This window comes from Nylanderia fulva, unplaced genomic scaffold, assembly GCF_048542155.1.
Source record: "Nylanderia fulva isolate GAGA-0341 unplaced genomic scaffold, ASM4854215v1 Scaffold58, whole genome shotgun sequence".
Lineage (NCBI taxonomy): Eukaryota > Metazoa > Arthropoda > Insecta > Hymenoptera > Formicidae > Nylanderia > Nylanderia fulva.
Genome location: NW_028190676.1, coordinates 705789 through 727118, shown reverse-complemented (window position 1 = coordinate 727118; position 21330 = coordinate 705789). Strand labels below are relative to the sequence as shown.

At 29.0% G+C, this 21330-nt stretch overlaps 1 protein-coding gene across 1 annotated transcript in view; it reads right to left on the bottom strand.

Annotated features, from left to right (window-relative positions):
* The window catches only part of hyd (E3 ubiquitin-protein ligase hyd), a 30851-nt gene that overhangs the window by 9210 nt on the left and 311 nt on the right, over positions 1-21330 (bottom strand). Inside the window, exons 2-26 of the mRNA XM_029313327.2 lie at positions 20307-20507; positions 18389-18710; positions 17906-18114; positions 17582-17748; positions 17124-17323; positions 16753-17021; positions 16529-16683; positions 15351-15620; positions 14555-14668; positions 14271-14446; positions 12029-12146; positions 11744-11898; positions 11040-11325; positions 10022-10156; positions 9748-9915; positions 9499-9631; positions 9183-9405; positions 8449-8687; positions 7667-7791; positions 5980-6215; positions 5131-5297; positions 4005-4339; positions 3247-3655; positions 1462-1810; positions 885-1224 (exon numbers count right to left, since the gene is read on the bottom strand). Coding sequence (XP_029169160.2) covers positions 885-1224; positions 1462-1810; positions 3247-3655; positions 4005-4339; positions 5131-5297; positions 5980-6215; positions 7667-7791; positions 8449-8687; positions 9183-9405; positions 9499-9631; positions 9748-9915; positions 10022-10156; positions 11040-11325; positions 11744-11898; positions 12029-12146; positions 14271-14446; positions 14555-14668; positions 15351-15620; positions 16529-16683; positions 16753-17021; positions 17124-17323; positions 17582-17748; positions 17906-18114; positions 18389-18710; positions 20307-20507 — 5501 coding nt within the window. The remainder of the gene's footprint in view (positions 1-884; positions 1225-1461; positions 1811-3246; positions 3656-4004; positions 4340-5130; positions 5298-5979; positions 6216-7666; positions 7792-8448; positions 8688-9182; positions 9406-9498; positions 9632-9747; positions 9916-10021; positions 10157-11039; positions 11326-11743; positions 11899-12028; positions 12147-14270; positions 14447-14554; positions 14669-15350; positions 15621-16528; positions 16684-16752; positions 17022-17123; positions 17324-17581; positions 17749-17905; positions 18115-18388; positions 18711-20306; positions 20508-21330) is intronic.

Genomic DNA, 21330 nt, shown 5'->3' with positions numbered 1-21330 from the left:
TCTCATTTTATGTAAAAAATTGTTGGCTTCAAGCCTTATAACTTAAAAAGTACTTAAGAGAAAAGTATTTTATTATAGTGTTTTAGGAAGCTCTCGAAATAAGCTACAAGAATAATTAAAAATGTAATTAAAAAATAGGGGTTTCATTTAAGAAATTAAAGTAACCTTCAAATAATTATACAAGGTCAAACCAATGACACCATCTTATGTCCTCCTAATATAAAAAAAAACTTTTGTTTGAAACATTTTTTCGTATCTCAGTTTTCGAAATATTTGCCTAGAGCAATTAAAATGAATCACCTTGTATATGTCCTATTTTAATGTCCCACCCCATATACATTTTTATTTTCGTAGGAAAAAATGATTATAGAAAAAAATGTTTTAGACAAAAAAATTATATTTTGTCAAAAAATGATTAACTTCGAACCTTTATAATTCAAAAAGTACTTAATGAAAAAAATTTATTATAAGGTTTTAGAAAGCTTTTCAGATAAGCTACAAAAATATGCAATGTGAAGTAGGTGGTTTCATTTAAGAAATTGAAGATGGCCTTCGCATGACCTCCAAGCAACTATTCAAGGTCAAATTAATGGCACCATCTTGTCCCCCTTGAAACCATACTACAATTTTTGTCTGAAACATTTTCTTCTACAATAAAAAATAAAAAAAGTTATTTGGAGTGGGACATTAAAATGGAACACCCTGTATAGGTGTACAAAAAGTGCTGAAACCTCTTAATTTACAAAAACTATGCATTTTTAGGCATCTCAAGGGATCTCTTTTCAACACTTTTTGTACATCCAACACCCTGTATATCTTTAGTCTGATATATAAAAAAATATATAGCGATGTTAAAGACACTTATAACTAATTACAAAGCGAACCTTCGCGTTCCCTACTGCTCCTCGGAGGCTCGCCAACGCCTGCAAAACCAACGGTGAGTCGCGTTGAAGCTTGAGGAGTGGAGATATTCGAGCTTGTAGAGATATTGCCACGGGGGTTCCGACCTGTATTTCCTTGCAGAGTCAACGAGAGCGCGGCTGTGTTCAATAAACCGCTAAAATTACCACCGGACAACGACGGGGTGTTATTGAGAGGGTGTTCGGGATGAGTCGGATCCGCGCTACGTGTCAGAGATACTCCAAATCTCAATTGCGCCTCTGTAGCGTCCATTACCGTGAGCAACCAGTCCCAAGTAGGCTTCAAGTGCGCTTCTAAATACGACTGTGGACGAGAGAAAAAACAATTTGCGTCACAAGGCCAAACCAAGGTCACACTTTATGACTTGGCTCTCTTTCTCGTCAAAGGCTACTGATAAACTTAGGGATCGAAAAAAATAGATTTAAGTCTACTTGAAAGTAATTCTAAAGGATTCAAAACCATGTAACATACGAGCCTCTTCATGACACTTAATTTCATCGCTAGTGAGAACTGAAATATAAATTGGAGCTTATGGAATACCTGTAAACTTAGAGCGTCCTGAAAGGTGATGTCTATCAATCGTGGCAGGGTGGGCGCTAGATTCTTATAATCCTGCATAATGACTAACAGATCGGCGATTTGTCGAATAACAATTCCGAATGCTCGCGCCAGACAACTTGCGGTGGTCCCCATGGTTATAGGTTCTTGCGCAGTTGCGACGGCCGATGTGGCAGTGGTACGTCTTAAAGATGCGGGGTCAATGAAGACCAGATTACTCCCACCTGTTACGCGTAAACCCGCTGTGCGCGTATTCGACTCGCGATTGCGTATCGCCCATTGCATGTACACAGGTGCAAGATTGTTACGATGCAAATGACCGGACGATCCGCTGAAATAATGTATGCAAGCCATTATTATACATACAAAGTATGCATCTCATTTTAAAAGAACCAGGCAAATGTCTCAAGAAATATTAAGGATACGGAAAGACGTTTCAGCGAAAAATCGTTTGGTTCGAAAAGAAACATAAGATGGTGCCATTGATGTCACCTTGGATAATCGTCACCTTCAATTTCTTAAATAAAAAGCCTTATTTTTCAATGCATATTCTTGTAGCTTATTTTAAGAGCTTTTTAAAACATTATAAAAAGATGATGTCATATTGATATGACCTAGAATAATCATTTGAAGGACACATAAAAATCACCTTCAATTTATTAAATTGAAAGCCCTGTTTTTCAATGCCTATTCTTGTAGCTTATCTTAAGAGGTCTTCAAAACACTATGCTAAAGTTTTTTTCCGATAAGTATTTTTCGAGTTATAAAAATTGAAAAAGATACACTATTTTTTGACGTAAAATACAAAATATCTTGTAAAACATTCTGTTTTCGGTAATCTTACCTTAATAGTTTTATGCACAGAATAATGACACCAATCAATTGGTATAAAGAAAACGGCATAAATGTTTTTTTAAGAAAAAATATGTTGCAAATTGTATACATTTTCTTAAAAATGTATAGAATTAGCGTTTTTTTTACACCAATTGATTTGTCTAATTATTTTATATATAAAAGTATTAAGGTAAGATTAACGAAAATTAAATAGAGAATTTTTGTAATATTGTCTTTCACATGCGCAATTTTGTCTTTCGATCCAATAACGAAATTTTAGCGTTTGCTGTATCCGAAAGACGGCATTTGTTGCAAAGCGAATAATAATATAGCAATTTCAAGAGGAGACGTTTCTGCCGTAGATGAAACGGAAGGTGGAGAAGGTACAAGGAATTTTTTTATTTATAAAAAATACTAAAAAATATTAATAATAAGATGGTATCATTGATGTGACTTTGGATAATTATTTACAGGTCACATGAAGATTAGAACTCTAATATTTTACAAGATTATTTATATTTTATGTGAAAAAAATACTGTAAACTTCAAGCACTATAATTTGAAAAATACAGAATAAAAAAAAAATACTTTATTATAGTATTTTCATTTAAGAAATTGAAAGTGACTTCATGTGACCTCCAAATAATTATCTCGAGTCACATCAATAGCATCTTATCGTACTTCAAACAACAACTTTTGTCTGAATGGTTTTTCCGGATCTTTCATATTTTTTGAGATATTTGTCTAGCTCAAAATTTAAAATGAGACATCTTGTATACTTTTTCCCTTCCCCATATTCAGGATACATCATTCTTTCGTTCCGATTGTTCACGAATCATCTTATATGGTACCGTTATTATATCGATATACATATATGTATAGTAAATGTATAGTAAGAGATGCTTGATAAAAGATATTGGGAATAGTTTTTACCTTCTGCGTTCTAACTGTTCATCACCAATTTGGAATTCCTCGTTATCTTGCTCGTCCGTTTCTCCGGCTTCGCTTTCATCGTCCTCCTGTTGACTCGACTCTCCCGATTCGTCTTCGGGAAACAATAATATCGAGCCCATTCCGCCGTCGGAGCCAGCAGTCGCACCAGTCTGAACGCTACGTTGCGCGGACGCTGCGTCCTGATTGCTGTGATTGTCGTCCGAATCGGATTCAGTTTCCGCTTCCGCCAAGAGATCCAGTTCCGTATCCGATTCACCATCTCCGGCCTGTTCCTCACCTACACCGCCGACATTCGAATCTACCTCGCCAAGTGGTTGACCAGCAGTGGTTCCGGAAACACCTGATTCCTCGTGTTCACTAATATCGCCATCCATATCCATGGGCATTTCTATAAAATAAGCATAATAAGTTTCGAGAGAAAAAGTAATTATCTTGTTGATTGTGTTAAAATTTAATCTTGAATTTAACTCAGGTCATTTTTTCAAGGTCATTTAAAGGTTAACTTAGTTTTTAATTGGAATGATTCTAATTTTTATCAAAAAAATTATGATATATATATATCATTATAATTTTATATATATATATATTAAAACGCATTGAAAAATAGGGCTTTCTATTTAGGAAATTGAAGGTAATCTTCATGTGACCTTCAAATAATTATCCAAAGTCACATCAATGATACCATCTTATTATTAATATTTTTTAGTATTTTTTATAAATAAAAAAATTCCTTGTACCTTCTCCACCTTCCGTTTCATCTACGGCAGAAACGTCTCCTCTTGAAATTGCTATATTATTATTCGCTTGTTGCGTTTGTAACGCTGCGTCTAATGATTGTGAACTAACACCGCTGTGAGGTATCAGAGGCTCTATGGAGAATAATTCCTCCGAGCCATTTATCACTTCGATGTGGGAACTTGTTAACGTAAACGGCGCGGTTGGACGTGCTACGCCTAATCTGACTGGTGCTATTAATGAATCTGCTGTCTCGCATAGTTCCTCCACAGCCAATTTGATCAGTGCTTGGAAAACTTTTCGACACTTCATTAAAGGCTGCGAGGCTTGATTCGTGCTGTAAAAAATATTAAGCAATTTTTTCAATATATTTTTATACATATACACACGCATTAATTATAAAAAATCTTAATCTTTAAAAATATTTGAAGAAAAGAGAAAAATTTATATGTACATAGATATATAAGTCTTAAAAGAAATACGATAAAATATACAAACTGTCCCTTTTTTAATTAATATAATCAAAAATCTCTGAATTATAACTGTTTGTGTAACAAGAAAATATTTCATACAAAAATTAAAGAATTTCGAGAGAGAAAAAATAATTATCTTGTCTTGAAATTTAATCTTGAATTTTAGCTCAGGTTATTTCTTTCAAGATCATTTAAAGCTCAGCTTAGCTTTTTTTTAATTAATTCCTTGCATAAAAATATTATAAGGCAGGATGGCCAACAGTGAGTTTGAGATATTTCGTATTTTAATTTGACATAATTTTACATAAACTACAAAATATAACTACATAAATATAAAATATTTAATTTTTCTTGATGATTTTAATGTCACTACTTTTATGTATAAAATAATGAAAGGAATCAATTGATATAAAGAAAACAAATAATTATTTTTAAAAAAAAATATTATAGCTACTAGTGTCAAATGATATACATACTTGAATTGTGTAAACTTATATTAAAAAATAAGTTACAATTCAAGAATATCAATTTTTTTCAAAATTTTTAATTTTTATCAAATATTTTCTTGTTATATAATCGTAGTTTGAGATATTCAACTATATTAAAATTAAACCGAGACATCATGTATAAAAGCATAAATATTAAAATATTTTACCTTCGTCTTTTCGTCGTGTTCGGTGCCATTTCTATAGTGAAAATAACAAATATACGTGCTACAGATCTCACAAATCGACGCGCTACGTTATTTGCCTCTTCCTGTCGTCCAGGCACAGACTCATCTTGCAATTCCCTGATCAGAGTAGTGAGCAACGTATCCAGCATCTGTCAATATTATAAGATTCGTTAAGATATTCTGCATAACATCTACACAAATAAAATACCTATACTAAAAAAAAATTGCAAGTTGCTCGATTTCGCTTTATACATATAGGGTGTCTCAAAGGAAATTGCTGAAACTAATCAGCTGTCATTTTTTAATGCATGCAGTTATTGAGAAAACAAAAAATGTGTTGGAAGAGGAAAGTCTGTAAATTTTAATGGATGTAAATAAAATTTTTGTATACTAGTTTATTTTATTGATAAAAAGTAATGGAAAAAGTGCTAATAATTACATAAACTAATGATAAATGTTTTCAACAGTGCCAGATTTAATAGCAGCTATTAAAAGGATCGTCAATAACATTAAAAATGACATATTAGAAAAAGTTTTTACGAGTTTTCGTAAAAGAACAGAATTTTGTACAAATTCAAATAGTGCGCACTTCGAAAATATTTATCATTAGCTTACTTATGTGATTATAAGAACTTTTTTTCAATAAAATAAACTAGTATACAAACATTTTATTTATATCCATTAAAAACTGTAGACTTTCTTCTTTTCAACGCACTTTGTTTTCTCACACACACACACACACACACACACAAAAACTATATGCTATATTAAAAAATAACTGATTATTTTCAGCAATTTCCTATGGGACACCCTATATATCGTTTCACTTACTTCGGCGCTACATTTAATAAGTAAGGAATGCGTAAATTTGTCCAGCAATGCAGTACCACTTTGCCGGCATAATTGTCCCTGATCGCCGAATAACTGATTGGTTCCATTTTCAGAAACACCTGACATAATCATACATTGAACGGCTGGCCAGTCGTTCAATAATCTCTCAAGTGCCTTTCGACTAAATCGAGGAGGCTCTAAATCGTGATCCGGCATATCTGAATCCGTACCTAAACCTGTTGAAAAAGTTATATGTGTTTTTTTTAAGTTCATCGATTACATGTATTCTACAAAAATAAGACAATTTTAAACAGATATATTGTTCGTCAAAATTTATGTACACTGTTTTAAATTTTTATTATACAAAGTATCCCACTTTAATTAATAACATGATCAAATATTGAAATTACTGGCTGCAATGAAAAAATATGTCATACAAAAATTAAATTTTGAAGGAGAAAAAGTGGATAATCTTGTATTTTAACTGAAGAACTAAAGATTATTTCTCAAGATTATTTGAAGGACAACCTAATTTTTTTTTTTAATGAAACCATCCTAATTTTTCTTCATATAAATCGATTCCTCGCAATCTTTGGCATAAAAGTTATAAGGGTCAAAAAGTAAATAGTTTAAGAAATATTTTATATTTTTTAATGACAATTTTTCATGAACTATAAAATATCTCGTAAGATACTCTTCTTCAATGATTTTGCCTTAATACTTTTACATATATAAAATATGAGGAATTAATTGGAAGAAAATGTTTGTTATAGCCATAGTTTCATCAATATTTGATTATATTAATTAAAATGGAATATTCTGTATATTATGAACATTAAACAAGGATAATCATTTAAAAATGTTTTTCATGGAAAAAAATTGTTATACAGGATGTCCAATTTTAATTTTACAAGGAATCCAATTTATATAAAGAAATTGAGGTAGTGCCATTGAAAAAAACCTAAACGACCTTCAAATGATCTTAAAAAGTGCTCTTTAGAAAAATGTAGCGCCATCTTCTCCCTTCTAATCAAACAACTTTTGTACGAAACATTTTGTACAATTAATCAAAAACAAAAAAAAACTTTCTGAGAGTCAATTTAAAATTGGATACTCTGTATAAAATTTAAAAAAATACATATGATTTTAAATATTTTTACTTTAAAAATATTATTATAAATATGTATATAATAACACACAAGGTATCCCCCCATTTTAATGTCCCATCCTAAATAAATTTTATTTTTGATTGTAAAAAAAAATGTTTTAGACAAAAGTTGTATGGTTTCGAGAGGGACATAAGGTATGATTACCGAAAAATTAATATTTTACAAGATATTTTATATTTTATGTCAAAAAATTATTAACCTTTATGACTCAAAAAGTATTTAATGAAATAATACTTTATAGTTTTAAAGCTAGGGAGGGAAAGCTCTTGAAATAAGCTACAAGAATGTGCAATGAAAAATAGAAGGTTCTATTTAAGAAATTGAAGGTGACCTTTATGTGACCTTCAAACAACTATTCAAGATCAAACTAATGGCACCATTTTATATCCCCCTCGAAACCATACAACTTTTGTCTGAAACATTTTCTTCTATAATCAAAAAAGTTATTTGGGATGGGAGATTAAAATAGGACTTCCCCCCCCCCCCCCCCTGTATAATGAAAGTTGTAAAAAATATACCGTCTGACGTCGGTGCTTTACGACTAGCCGAGGTTGATCTTTGTCTAGGCGCTGATCTAAATTGGCGTTGTTCGACCAATTGTCTTCCGACCGTTTGCACCAGGAATAACAAAATACTCTCACCTCTGATGCAATATGAAACATAATTTATTATTTAAGTAAATTATGTAACATTTATGCACCATGTACAAGGTTCCCATAGAAAATTGCTGAAACTAATCAGTTGTCATTTCTTAATGCATGCAGTTATTGAGGAAACAAAAATTGTGTTGAAAAGAGGAAAGTCTGCAGTTCCTCTAATAGATATAAATAAAATATTTATATATCAGTTTATTTTATTGATAAAAAGTAATGAGAAAAGTGCCAATAATCACATAAACTAATGATAAATATTTTCAATAGTGCTAGATTTAATAGCAGTTATTAAAAGAATCGTCAATAACATTAAAAATAACATTAAAAATGACATGTTAGAAAAAGTTTTTACGAGTTTTCATAAAAGAACAGAATTTTGTACAAACTCAAATGGTGCACATTTCGAAAATATTTATCATTAGTTTACATATGTGATTACTAGCATTTTTTTTCATTTTCTTTTTTCAATAAAATAAACTGGTATACAAACATTTTATTTATAGCTATTGAAAACTGCAGACTTTCTTTTTTTCAACACAATTTTTTCTCAATAATTGCATGCATTAAAAAATGACAGCTGATTAGTTTCAGCAATTTTCTATGGAACACCTTGTATATATAATTCATCAAGGATGAATAAATTTTACCGTGAATTAATTTTCGTGGCGAGATCGGTGCTGTTTACGAGACGACACAACAAATCGTATCTCGCACCTTGATGACCGGCGATCAGAGCGCGACATTTACATTTTTCCCAACAATCACAATACGCTGTGGGAGATGTTATCTTGAGCTTGCAATCGTGGCCTCGGTGGCAGACACGAGCACATTCGGTGCAACAACACAAGGATCCCGTCAAACCGCAAGTTCTACATTCGAAGATGTCCTTAAGTAAAAAAAGTTTAATTTAATTAATAAAAAGATTTTTCAATAACAGGGTGTATACTCTCAAATCTTATAAATAAATTCCATGATTTTCCAGGTGTATTTTTCTTAAAAATTCCAAGATTAAAATAAGATTAAAGTATTTTAGTTCAATTAAGTTTATTTTTGTTATACATAATTTTTTACCATAAATAAAATATTTTTAATATAATAATATAATATTATATTTTGTAATAACATTTTTTAATATACTTTATATAAACCTAATAAATGTTATATTCTTTAAAGATATATATATATATATATATAAAATAAAATCAAAGGGGCAATTTTTTAAAAAATTCCCCGAGTTCAAAATAAATTCCATGAGTATTCCAGGATTTTTCAAGGTAGAAAAAAAATTTCCTGAGAATTCCAGATTTTCCAGGTTTTTCCCGGGAGTATACACCCTGAATAATTATAATTTCTTTTTTTTTACATGTAATATTTAAAATACCTGATTAATATGTTCAGCTCCGGTCCATGTAAAACTACACGTGTCATTGCAACAGGTAACAAACAGCGGAGACAGATCCGGACTGGCATCAGCTGGCAGTATCATGGCTGAAGTATCTTTTGCGTCTTTGCCTACTTTTTGTATAGTGTCCAATAAAATAAGAGCTGCATGATATGCACGAACAGATACAGCAAGCATGAGCGGAGTTTGTCCTTGAGCATCCCTTTATACAAAAAAAAATATGTATTTATATATTAAAAAAATCGTTGATATGAAATGAATAAATATATTTTTCCTTGAAACTTTAATCACATACTTTGCTGTTAACAATTCCTTCAAGTATGGTACTAAAATATTATTTTCACACATATATTTTAATATAAGGAGTGCATTATGTCTCCTTTCAACAGAATCTATAATGTATGTATTATTTGACGTAGTCCCGATATCTAAAATAATAACAGAGAGATTAGAAAAATTTAATTAATTGATTATAATAATAGAAAATAAATTATTATAATGCAAAACATTAAAATTATAATGCAAAATAAATTTAATTACTTACTAGATTTATTCATCATAGATATGCTAGCAGCACCTATGCTTAACAAACTGTCCTCTTCTCCAGATGTGTTATCAAATGCTTCAGGTGGCCAACTTAATGTTGGAATTGGCTCTTCTATAGGTGCAGAAGTGTTGTCCACAGTGTTCGATACTAACTCACGTTCAATGACTTCAAGAAAATGAAATAAAATATTAAATCAAATGTGCAACATGTCGAAAAAAATACGATTCTTATTGTACACAGGTAGTATTAAAATTATTGTTAAATCTTTTACCTTGTTCAGTTTCTTTATTGGAAGTTGGCGAACACTTGTTGACGCAAGCATGAAGTATATTTCTATTGCCATCACAGCGTTCTTTTAATATCACTTGGATTTGTGAATTTGCATTCGAATATGTCAAATTGTTCTCTATAAAATAAAAAATCTCATATTACACATATACACATTTTTCTATGGAAAATGTTCATTGCACAGAGAACGTAAAAAATAAATTACACTACTTAAAAAAAGGGGGGGCACTCTTTCTATCCTAAAAATTATGTTATTTTTCAAATCAACAAATTAAAGTAAACTAAAAATTAAATATGCATTTTTACACATTTTTAAAAATCTTTCCGTCCTATGCTTTAAAAAAAAGAATACGTTCTTTAAAATTATGTATTTTTAACACACTAAATTTCAATAAAATATTTTTTTTTCGAAATTTCTGCTCCAATTTTATAAACTACTATATTTTTCCTACAAAATCCTATTTAAAAATTTTTCTGATTTTTTTAAAAATCAAGTCACACAATTTTGTAACTAAATTTCTATTTTTCAGAAAAAGATAAATATAAAAATTTTGTAAAATCGACAGCGCGTTAAAGTTACGTTAAGCTTCAAAATGCTTTAATTTTTTTATTATAATCATTTTTCGCTGAGTATTAGCATCATTCCTAAAAACAGGTTTACTTTCAAAATTATGTAACTCAGTCAAAAACAAAATCGTAAGAAAATTTAAAAAATACAACGTTTTGTAGTTAAAATGTTGTAGTTTATGAAATTTGAATAGAATTTTTCGAGAAAAATTTTTGTATCAAAGTGTCAAAAGTACGTAATTTTAAGGAACAAAACAATGTGTCCTTTTATAGAGCAGGAAAAATAAAAAAATTTTTTCAAGCTTTAAAATACTTTTTTAATTTTTAATCTACGATGATTTTTCGAATTTCAGAATTTGAAAATAGCATAAATTTTGGGATAGAAGTTTTTTAAATATTGTATATATAAAATCATATCTATTTATTCTACTTACTTAGATCCTGTTCCAAATTACAAAATACTTGCTTTACACTCTCGTAATCGCATCGCAAGATACGTGGCATGAGCAAAAGATTGTCGAATGCTAACGCAATAACTGCAACCTGGTTCTTCAAGTTAGACGAATTGGAGCAGCTAGAAATGGGAATGGTTGCTGCACCTATACAATTTACTGGCACCAAATCCAGCCAGTTTGGGTCACGTATGGCATCAGCGCAATCTTTTGCGATGGGGTAAATGGTGTTATTACCATCTCGTAAAATCATGGAACACTCGATATTCTGAAGTAGAAAAGTAATTATTTTTTTGCAAAAAATAAAATATAAAAATAAAATATTAAAAAAAAATTAAAAAAGAATATTGAAATTATTCTAGCAAAATATTAGACTTATATTATTTTAATCGCAAAGTACTAATTGTCAACATATTTCTCCTCTAGAATAAGAGAATATTATTCTAGTAGAATATTCTTCTATTATTTTAATCACAAAGTATTAATTATCAACATACTTCTCCTATTCTAGAAAAAGTATGTTGACAATTCTACTATAGAATAATATCTTTGTGATTAAAATAATATAAATTTAATATTTTGCTAGAATAATTTCAATAATATTCTTTTCTTATTTTTTTATATTTTATTATTCTATAGTAGAATAATATTCTACGTTTTAATCGCAAGTACTATTATCAACATACTTCTCCTGCACTTGTAAGATTGATATTTTGAGGTTGCAGTCCCAAAAATGACGAAATATCGGATGGAATATAGCGATCTTGAACATATCTTCCTGTACTTAAATTATATACGACATAACTCAGTTTATTTCCACTTTTCAATATAGCATGAATGCCTGTAAATAGATTTTTTTTATTAATCTATATTTCTATACATTTTATTTTAAGGATCCTCGCCGCGATCATGACGTCACAATTCCACGTCGCGCGGTGAGGAGTCAAGAGCCTTAATAGCAATAATAGTACCTTGTCCATCGACAGATATAGTCAACAAACTATCATTTGAACTCTCCATTATGTTAACCCTTCTGGGTGTTCTCTGGAAACAATCTGGAGCCCGTGGATTTAACGATGATTTAATTACCTGTAAAAATACGTATTTAAACGTATTTAAATATATATATATATACACCCACACACACACACACACACACACACACACACATATATATATATACACTGGTCAAAAAAATTATCGCAACACGCAATTAATATCAAAATTTTGCGTAAATTCAAATAAGCGTATCTCCGCGAAAAATTATCGTATGTAAAAAAAAATTTTTTTCTTTTTAAAGAGTGAAGTCTCTACTTTAAGAAACTTTCCTTCGATTTTGATTTTATCCTCTCCCCCCCTCTCCACTCCTTTAAAAAGTAAGGTGTTTTTTTCAAAAAAATTGCAAAATTTGATGAACTCTATGAGGTAAAATAAATTTTTTTCGTAAATCTTATCTAAATTTTCGTAAAATATGGTCTTTTTTCTACAAATTAAAAAAAGGAAAGTTTGTATGATTCTTTTTGGTAGAGTTACAGCATATCAAAGTTATCTATGCATTTTTGTGCAATTATCACCAGCATTAGCGATACCCGACGCGCACCAACGATGATTGCGTGACAAATTGTTCATAAAGATCTTTCTTACAGAATCAGTGATCAAACAATTAGAAGACGTTAAAACGTGAACGTGGTTTAAGATCGCGAGTTCGACATTTGCCTCTTCTAATGTATGAAAAAAATGTATGATCCATACATTTGGAAAGAAAAATGTCGAATTCGCAATCTTAAACCACGTTCATGTAAACATCTTCTAATTGTTTGATCACTGATTCTGTGAGGGAGATCTTCATTAGCATTTTGTCGCGCAATCATCGTTGGTGCGCGTCGGGTATCGCTAATGATGGTGATAATTGCACAAAAATGCATAGATAACTTTGATATGCCGTAACTCTGCCAAAAAAATTGTACAAACTTTGCTTTTTTTTAATTTGTAAGAAAAGTAAATATTTTACAAAAATTTGGATAAGATTTGTGAAAAAAATTTATTTCATCCCGTAGAGATCGTCAAATTTTGCAATTTTTTGAAAAAAAAAAACACCTTATTTTTAAAGGGATGGAGAAGGAGAGAGGATAAAATCAAAATCGAACGAAAGTGTTTTAAAATAGAGACTTCACCCTTTAAAACAAAAAAAAATGTTTTCAATTACGATAATTTTTCGCGGAGATACGCTTTTTTAAATTTACGTGAAATTTTGATATTAATTGCGTGTTGCGATAATTTTTTTTACCAGTGTATATATATATATATATGTGTATATGTATGTATATATAGGGTAATATTCATTTTAATCACCCTAGGAAAACTACGAGAGATACAAAAAATTAAACAAATTTTTAAACAAAAGTTTTTTGACTTTGAGGGGGACATAAGATGGTGTCATTAGTTTGACCTTGTATATTCATTTGAAGGTCATGTAAAGGTCACCTTCAATTTCTTAAATGTAACCTATTTTTTATTACATATTCTTGTAGCTTATCTCGAGAGCTTTCCAAAACACTATAATAAAATATTTTTTTCTTAAGTACTTTTTGGTTTAATTTAAAATAATTAAATAATTATTTTTAAAAAAGTATGTAATTTACAACAATGCAGCTGCGTGCTTTTTGTAAAAGTAACTATGTTTTCTTTACACCAATTGATTGGTCTCATTATTCTGTACATAAAAGTATTACGATATGATTACTGAATATTTTACAAGATATTTTACATTTTATGTCAAAATTGTTAACTTCAAACTTTAATAACTTGGGATAACGCACTGTCATCCGCGATTTGGCTCTTATTGCCTATCTTACACTTTAAATTTATATTTATATTACAGAGCCTTGTTAAACTCTTAATTTAATAACTCAAAAAGTACTTACATAAGAGGAAAATTCTTTATTATAATGTTTTGGAAAGCTCTTGAGATAAGCTAAAAGAATATGTAATTAAAAATTGTCTGTTCCATTTAAGAAATTAAAATTGACCTTTACGTGACCTTTAAATGATTTTACAAGGTCAAATTAATATATCCTTCTCAAAGTCAAAAAACTTTTGTTTGAATCATTTTTTCGTATCTCTCATAGTTTTCAAAATATTTGCCTGGGACAATTAAAATGAATCACCCTGTATATATGTATATGTATAAATAAATAGGCATTAGATTATTACCTGTAGCTCGTCTTTACGTAAAAGTCTACAATCTGCTAATAATTTCATTGGCTCTTCTGTTGTAAAATCTTTAAAATCTGATGGACTGAAATCCTTTTCCTTAATTTCCTTCTCTTTTGAATCTCTCGAAAAGAATTTAACCGCTACGTAGCAACCATCAACCTTTATAACTTTCCCTATTAATATAAAATAATATGAAATATATTATATGCAATTTACATTAAACTTTCAATTTTTTTTAAATATTAATATTTTATTGATAGCTGCAAACGAAATAATCATACCAATAGGTACGGTTTTCACATCTTCGACAAAGACAACATCTTTCAATTGCCAATCCTCTTCATCCTTTCTCTCAAATTCACCTTCACTTCGAGGTGTTATACGTTTCTGCCGTTCTAAAGAGATTGCAAAAGAATTTATTGCTAGATACATAAAATTTATTTAAATATTAAATATTTATTTATTTATTTAAAAATTTATTTTTCTGGGCTTAATAACCGAGACGATGGATACAAGATTTGTATTACTATGTGGCATCTCTTGTATGAAATTTTGGCGAATGCATTCGTTCTTTTACTTCTATTTTTAGGCTTACAACACGGGGTGTTATTTAAACATAATGTTAAACGTCGTGACTTCTTTTACCTATATATTAATTTTTTATTTGTATGATTCACATTATTGACATTGTTTCATTATAGTTATAAGCGTTATATAATTAAATATCGCGCTGAAGGTCCGAAATATTGGACCAAAACGTTCGCGAAAAATTTTTACTTAATAAAGGATAAGTGCGAATTACTTCGCTTTGCTCTTTTGGCCTTTTACTCTTCCTTGTTTATTTAAATATATATATATATTTTAAATACATAAAATTATATTTAAATATTAATTTAAGATATAAAATTATTATTTAAGTATTATTTAAAATATAAAATTATTTAAATATACTTATATTAATTTATTTAAATTATTAAATTAATAATTTAAATAAATTAAATAAATTTCCGCAGCTTCTTTTACAATATTTACAAAATTATCTAATTTTCTGACATTTAAATAAATGGAATATCTTACTGTGACTTGTTGTAATGCTGCCAGTATCGCTGCAAGTACTCGAAGCTGGTGACGGTGGTGGAGGCATATCAAGTCTGTCAGCAGTTTCTTTATGATTCGGTTTGTTCACAACTGTTGTGCTTCCGTTTCCATTGGACTCGCGTTTATCAGTGTTTGCGTTAGAGACATGCGAACCAGCAGGTAATATTTTAAATCTACAAGTAGCATCTACATTCCACGCTGCTGATAACAACTGTCCCACTTTTGGTACACCATTAGCTATTGTGAATCCTTAAAAATAATTATTAAAAAATGAATTATATCTTTAAAAATGAAATTATTATAATGTATAAAAAATTGTTTAAAATTAATAAATACATATATTTTGTTCATGAAATTGATAGATCATTTATAAAATTGATATATATTCATATAAAATTTTTAAATATATTTTTAGATTCAATTTTAATCAATCACCCCAAAAACTTTTTTATTGTACAGCAAAATGTTTCAAAGAAAATTGTTGATTTAAAGGAGACAGCAGATAACGCTATTACTTTTTCTGAAGAACGTTTTTCAAGATTATTTGAAGGTCATTTCTTCTTTTTTAATGGAACTACTATAATTTTTTTTATATAAATCGATTTCTCGTAATTTTTAACATAAAAGATAATAAAGGTAAGATTAAAGCCAAAAATGAATAGTTTACGAGATATTTTATACTTTAATCTGACATTAAAGTACATAAACTATAAATATCTCGTAAAACATTTATTTTTTTGACAATTTTATTATACAATACTTTCATACATAAAATAATTAAAGATATCTACGAGTGCAAAAAAAATTGTTTGTAAGAAAAAGTGTGTAGTTACTAGTTGCAAATAACATATTTTTCTTATAAACAACTTGTTTTTACATTAATTGATTCCTTCCAATTTTATGCATGAAAGTATTGTGATAAGATTGAATAGATTTATATAAAACAAAATTATAGTAGTTCCATTTAAAGAAACAAATGACCTTGAAAATTGCTCTTCAGAAAAGTCAGTAACGCCATCTTCTGTCCCACTTCTGTTTATAAAAAATAAACTCGTTTTTGGGAGTGATCCATTAAAACTGGATACTCTGTATATAATACTTAAATTATATATGTACATTTGAATTGTTTGTAAAATATATACGGAAGTTTTTTTTACCAATAGCTCCTGGTTGATAAACTGGACTATTTTTCATGCATACATGTGTCCCGTAACTGATGTCGCTTGATAAAACAGTAGATGGCCTGTGCTTACGCGATTTTGCTTTGTATTTTTCCCAGAGTTTCTTACGTTGTGCAAATGGTAAAACGCCCCTGAAAGGAAGACATTTAAAAATCTTTATAAAAATAAATAAATAAATAAATAAATAAAGTTATACGGACCACCAATACAATGCACCACTTTCGAGTCTCGCGACAGTGTACAAAGCACATGTATAAAGCGATGCAATTTTATCCAAAGTAAATTCAGTGAAAGCCTGTGCTGGATGCTCAAGACGAGAAGCAACATGGCCTAAGAGTTCATCAAGCCAAGTCGCTACTTTGCCAGTCTCTGTACTAACGGAACATCGAATTGCCGTAGCGGATACATTAACCACTTTTTCTGTTGCCAATGCCAATGAAATAGTTTTCGGATGGTGCACATTCGGATTCTGTAAAAAATATCAATAATACATATTTTGCAAAATATGTAAAAAAAAATATATATATATAAAAGAAGATATAATCGCATTGTTAAGAATTCGACAAGTTACATCTGCATTTTTATACGGCTCCGATTCTGTCCATTTCCATTGATATAACTGTCCCGATGCAGAAACTGCAATTAGTTCGCTATAAAGTGATGCGATTTGTACAAAACGAGGTACCGGATCGCTGCTGCGATCATGCCACCACTCTAATTCTTCAGATATCCACAGAGGGCTCTGCGAAGCTAATTCCTTCTTCTTATTATCTACAATATAATCAAAATACAAAATTACTAGTCCCATTTGATAGTATGTACACACAATACTAATGACTCAAATAGCAAACTAAAACGTCATTAAATGTCAAAATAACGCCATTTCTACGTTTAATGACGTCATTTTATCGTTTAATGACGTTATTCGATGTCTAATAATGTCATTTTGCCGTTTAATGACGTCATTTGACGTCAAAATAATGTACATTTGCTAACTGGATAATAATTTTGTACAATTTTTTTAAATACCTGAATCCTTTTCCCACGAATCTTTCAGAGCAGTTTCCAACCAACGTCGCGGTCCATAATATTGACGATCTCGCCATCTGCTAAAGCTATCGCGATCTCTGTCTCTTTCATGGGATGAACGCTCGCTTTCTCTGTCGTTGCCTAAACGTCTCGAAGAACTTCCACGACTGAAAATAATAGAATTTTTAAAAATATGTATATATGAGATTTTTAATATTAAAAAATTGTATTCTATATTTTCATGTAAAATCATCTTCCTAGTTGTATCATTAATTATGACAGCCATTTAAGTCTCATCAAGATAAATGTGAAAAAATTAATTACTGTCTTATTCCCGTGTATCCAAACATATCTTCGGAAAACATAGAATCAGCATCGATTATAACTGAGTGCTCATTGCTAAAGCCACCATCCAGTAATGATATAAGGTCTTCTGGAACATAACTGTCTGCTGCATCTTCTGCATCATCACCTTCCTCATCCTCTCGTGACAGAAGGTTATTTACTGCTAAGTTAACATCTAAATTTGTACGCTATAACAATAATATCATGATTAGTTCATTATCTCCTTTGTTACCATCTCATCTTCTTTTGTATAACAATAAGTGTAACAATTTTGTAAGATTTGTATAACAATAACAATAAGTGTAACAGTTTTGTATAACAATAATAAGTGTAACAATTTTGTATAACAATAAGTAACGATTTTGTAACAGTTTTGTATAACAATAATGTAACAATTTTGTATAACAATAACAATAAATGTAACGATTTTGTAAGTTTTGTATAACAATAGCAGTGTAATACCTGTAATTCTCTGATAATCAAGTTACGACTTTTTCCTTGCAGTACTACTTGTGCCTGAGATATCAGATCTTCCGGTACAAATGGCGCTGGCACAGATGGAATCGGGCGTGAACTGCCGCTGCCTCCCCCGCCCATAATTACTCCTGGCGGTCCTATGCGACTACCAGCACTGCTCCCTCCGGCGCTGCTGCCTCCACGAATCGCAGAACTGTTACGCATTATCCGTGCTCGGGAACGTGACATTCCTGTTCTACTACTACTGCTACTATTTCCATTTCCGTTTGGTGTAGAATTTGAATTTCCAACATGATTTTTACTTGTACTGCAACAAAAACATATATATTATATGTATTAAAATGGGACACCCTAATATATAATATATATATAATACATATTATACATATATCATACATGTAGAATTTTTTTATTTTTGATTGTAGAAGAAAATGTTTCAGACAAAAGTTGTATGGTTTCAAGGGGAACATAAGACATATGATTACTGAAATCTGAAATTTTACAAGATTTTTTACATTTTATGTCAGAAAATTGTTAACTTTGAACCTTTATAACTCAAAAAATACTTAATGAAAAAATATATTTATTATAGGATTTTGTATATTATAGGATTTGTAACTTAAAATAAGCTACAAGAATATGCAATGAAAAATAGATGGTTCCATTTAAGAAATTGAAGGTAATCTTTATGTGACCTTCAAGCAACTATTCAAGGTCAAACTAATGGCATTATCTTATAAGATATATATATATATATAGTACATAACATTAGATATTAAACAATATACTTTTATATGTTTCATGTTTTATATACATTATATACAAATACATATACATGTATATAGATGTTTTTCAATAGCTGCAATAAACTTAAAAAGATGATAGCTCTTGTTAAATTGAATAACTCAAAGTGTCTACTCAAATTTAGTAAAAATTTCCCTGAGAATTTTATTATCTTCCAAGTATTTTTGTTTAAAATTCCAAATAAAGTGAGAAAAATTGTATATATTTTGAAAATTATACATATTTTTTGCAGTATTTTAAAATAAGTTTCTCTATTGTATGCATTTTCTATTAATATTATAAAGAAAGTACCAAGAATACATTTAATATTAATTTATTAACTGTAAATAATTAATTTGAACAATATATAAAATATGCAAAATATTACGAATTTATATATAAATAAACACTAAGTATATATATGTAGAAATATAAAATAAAAATATAAAACAAGAAATAATTTATTATAAACATCTTAAGAAACACTAATATATTTAAATATTAATAAAAAATTGAATTTCTATAAAACTTACATGAGACATTGATACTAAAAAAAATTTTTTTCAATAAAATCACAAGGAATTAAAAAAAACACTGAAATATTGCAAGGATATGTTAGACATATGTATTTCTTAAGTACTATTAAAAATATTTAATATACAAGGCCTTAAAAAAACTAACCTTAAATCCTTTATAAAAAATTCTATTTGTAATTTAGTAATAAATGCATTATTTTCTATTTTAAAAAACGGAAAAAAGCTAAGTGACATTGTAAAAAATAAAACATCTTAAAGAACACAAAATATTTAATATCTATTCTTTTAATGTACACATACAATGTTGCAATACAAGAATAAACAAATCAGACACAATTTTAGAAAAAATTCTCCGAGTCTCAATAAAATTCCAATAAAAAAATATCCAGATTTTTTAATGTAAAAAAATTAATCCCTAACAATTCGCGGTTTTTCTTAAAAATAGACACCCTGATCATTTTTGTTACATAAGCAAGTATAGTAACACTGTAAAATTTTCCAGAAACATCCTGCATATATATATAGATTTTTCAATTAAACTACTTTTATTTGTTTTTAAATATTATGTTTCTTTCTTTACTTACTTTCTATTAGGTTCATTTTTACTCAAGTCCAATCTATCAGATAACACTGTAAATGCAACTCGACATACTCTATTGTCCTCTGTAAGAAGAGCGATATGCGTTGGTCCTACCACAACACGCTTTATCGATACTTTTAAGCCATTGAAAGCTGATGGTGTTACAAATCCATATCTATTGATTTTATCTGCTACTTCTCTCAGCCTAAAACAATAGAAGTATAAAATATATAATAAATATGTAAATTGAATAGAATATATGCAAAAATGTTAATTTTAAAATATAATTATTTTCAAACTAGAGAACTAGAAAAAAAAAAATATATATATATATAAGTATATAAATATGTATAAATTATTTTGATCTGTATAATTTAGACATATTAAAATAGAAACATAAAATGTAATAAAAATGAGTTTTAAATTATTTTCTTAAACTAGATAATTAAAATATATATATATATATAATATATAAATTATTAATTTTGATCTGTATAATTAATACACATTAAAATAAAAACATAAAATGTAATAAGAATGTCAATTCTAAAATAAAATTATTTTTTTTTTTTAACTGAAGTCCTAAAATAAACTAGATATAATTTTGATTGGTGTAATACAATTAAAGCTAAATTTTTTTTATAAAATATATACTTTCTTCGCTTTTTTCTCTTTTATAATAATATATGACAATGTATCTCAGTCATTAAATTTTCAATAGGAGCATTAATTATTCATTAATTGCCATTACATAGATTATAATCCTAAATTAATAGCCATATAGCTTCGTTAAAAAAGTATTTAATATGCAAGCATTAAAACAAATTACATCACATTTATAGATTGCCATGAGAAAGTATAGCATTATTTAGTGATCGAAGACGATGATGTACGTTCATATACGTGCATATATGTAAATATAAACGCGATAAAGTGAGAAATAGAAGTAATTGAATACACGCGTACGGTGTAATTATTATAATATATGTAAAAGGAAATATCTCTCGAAACGCTGAAAAGGAGAGAAT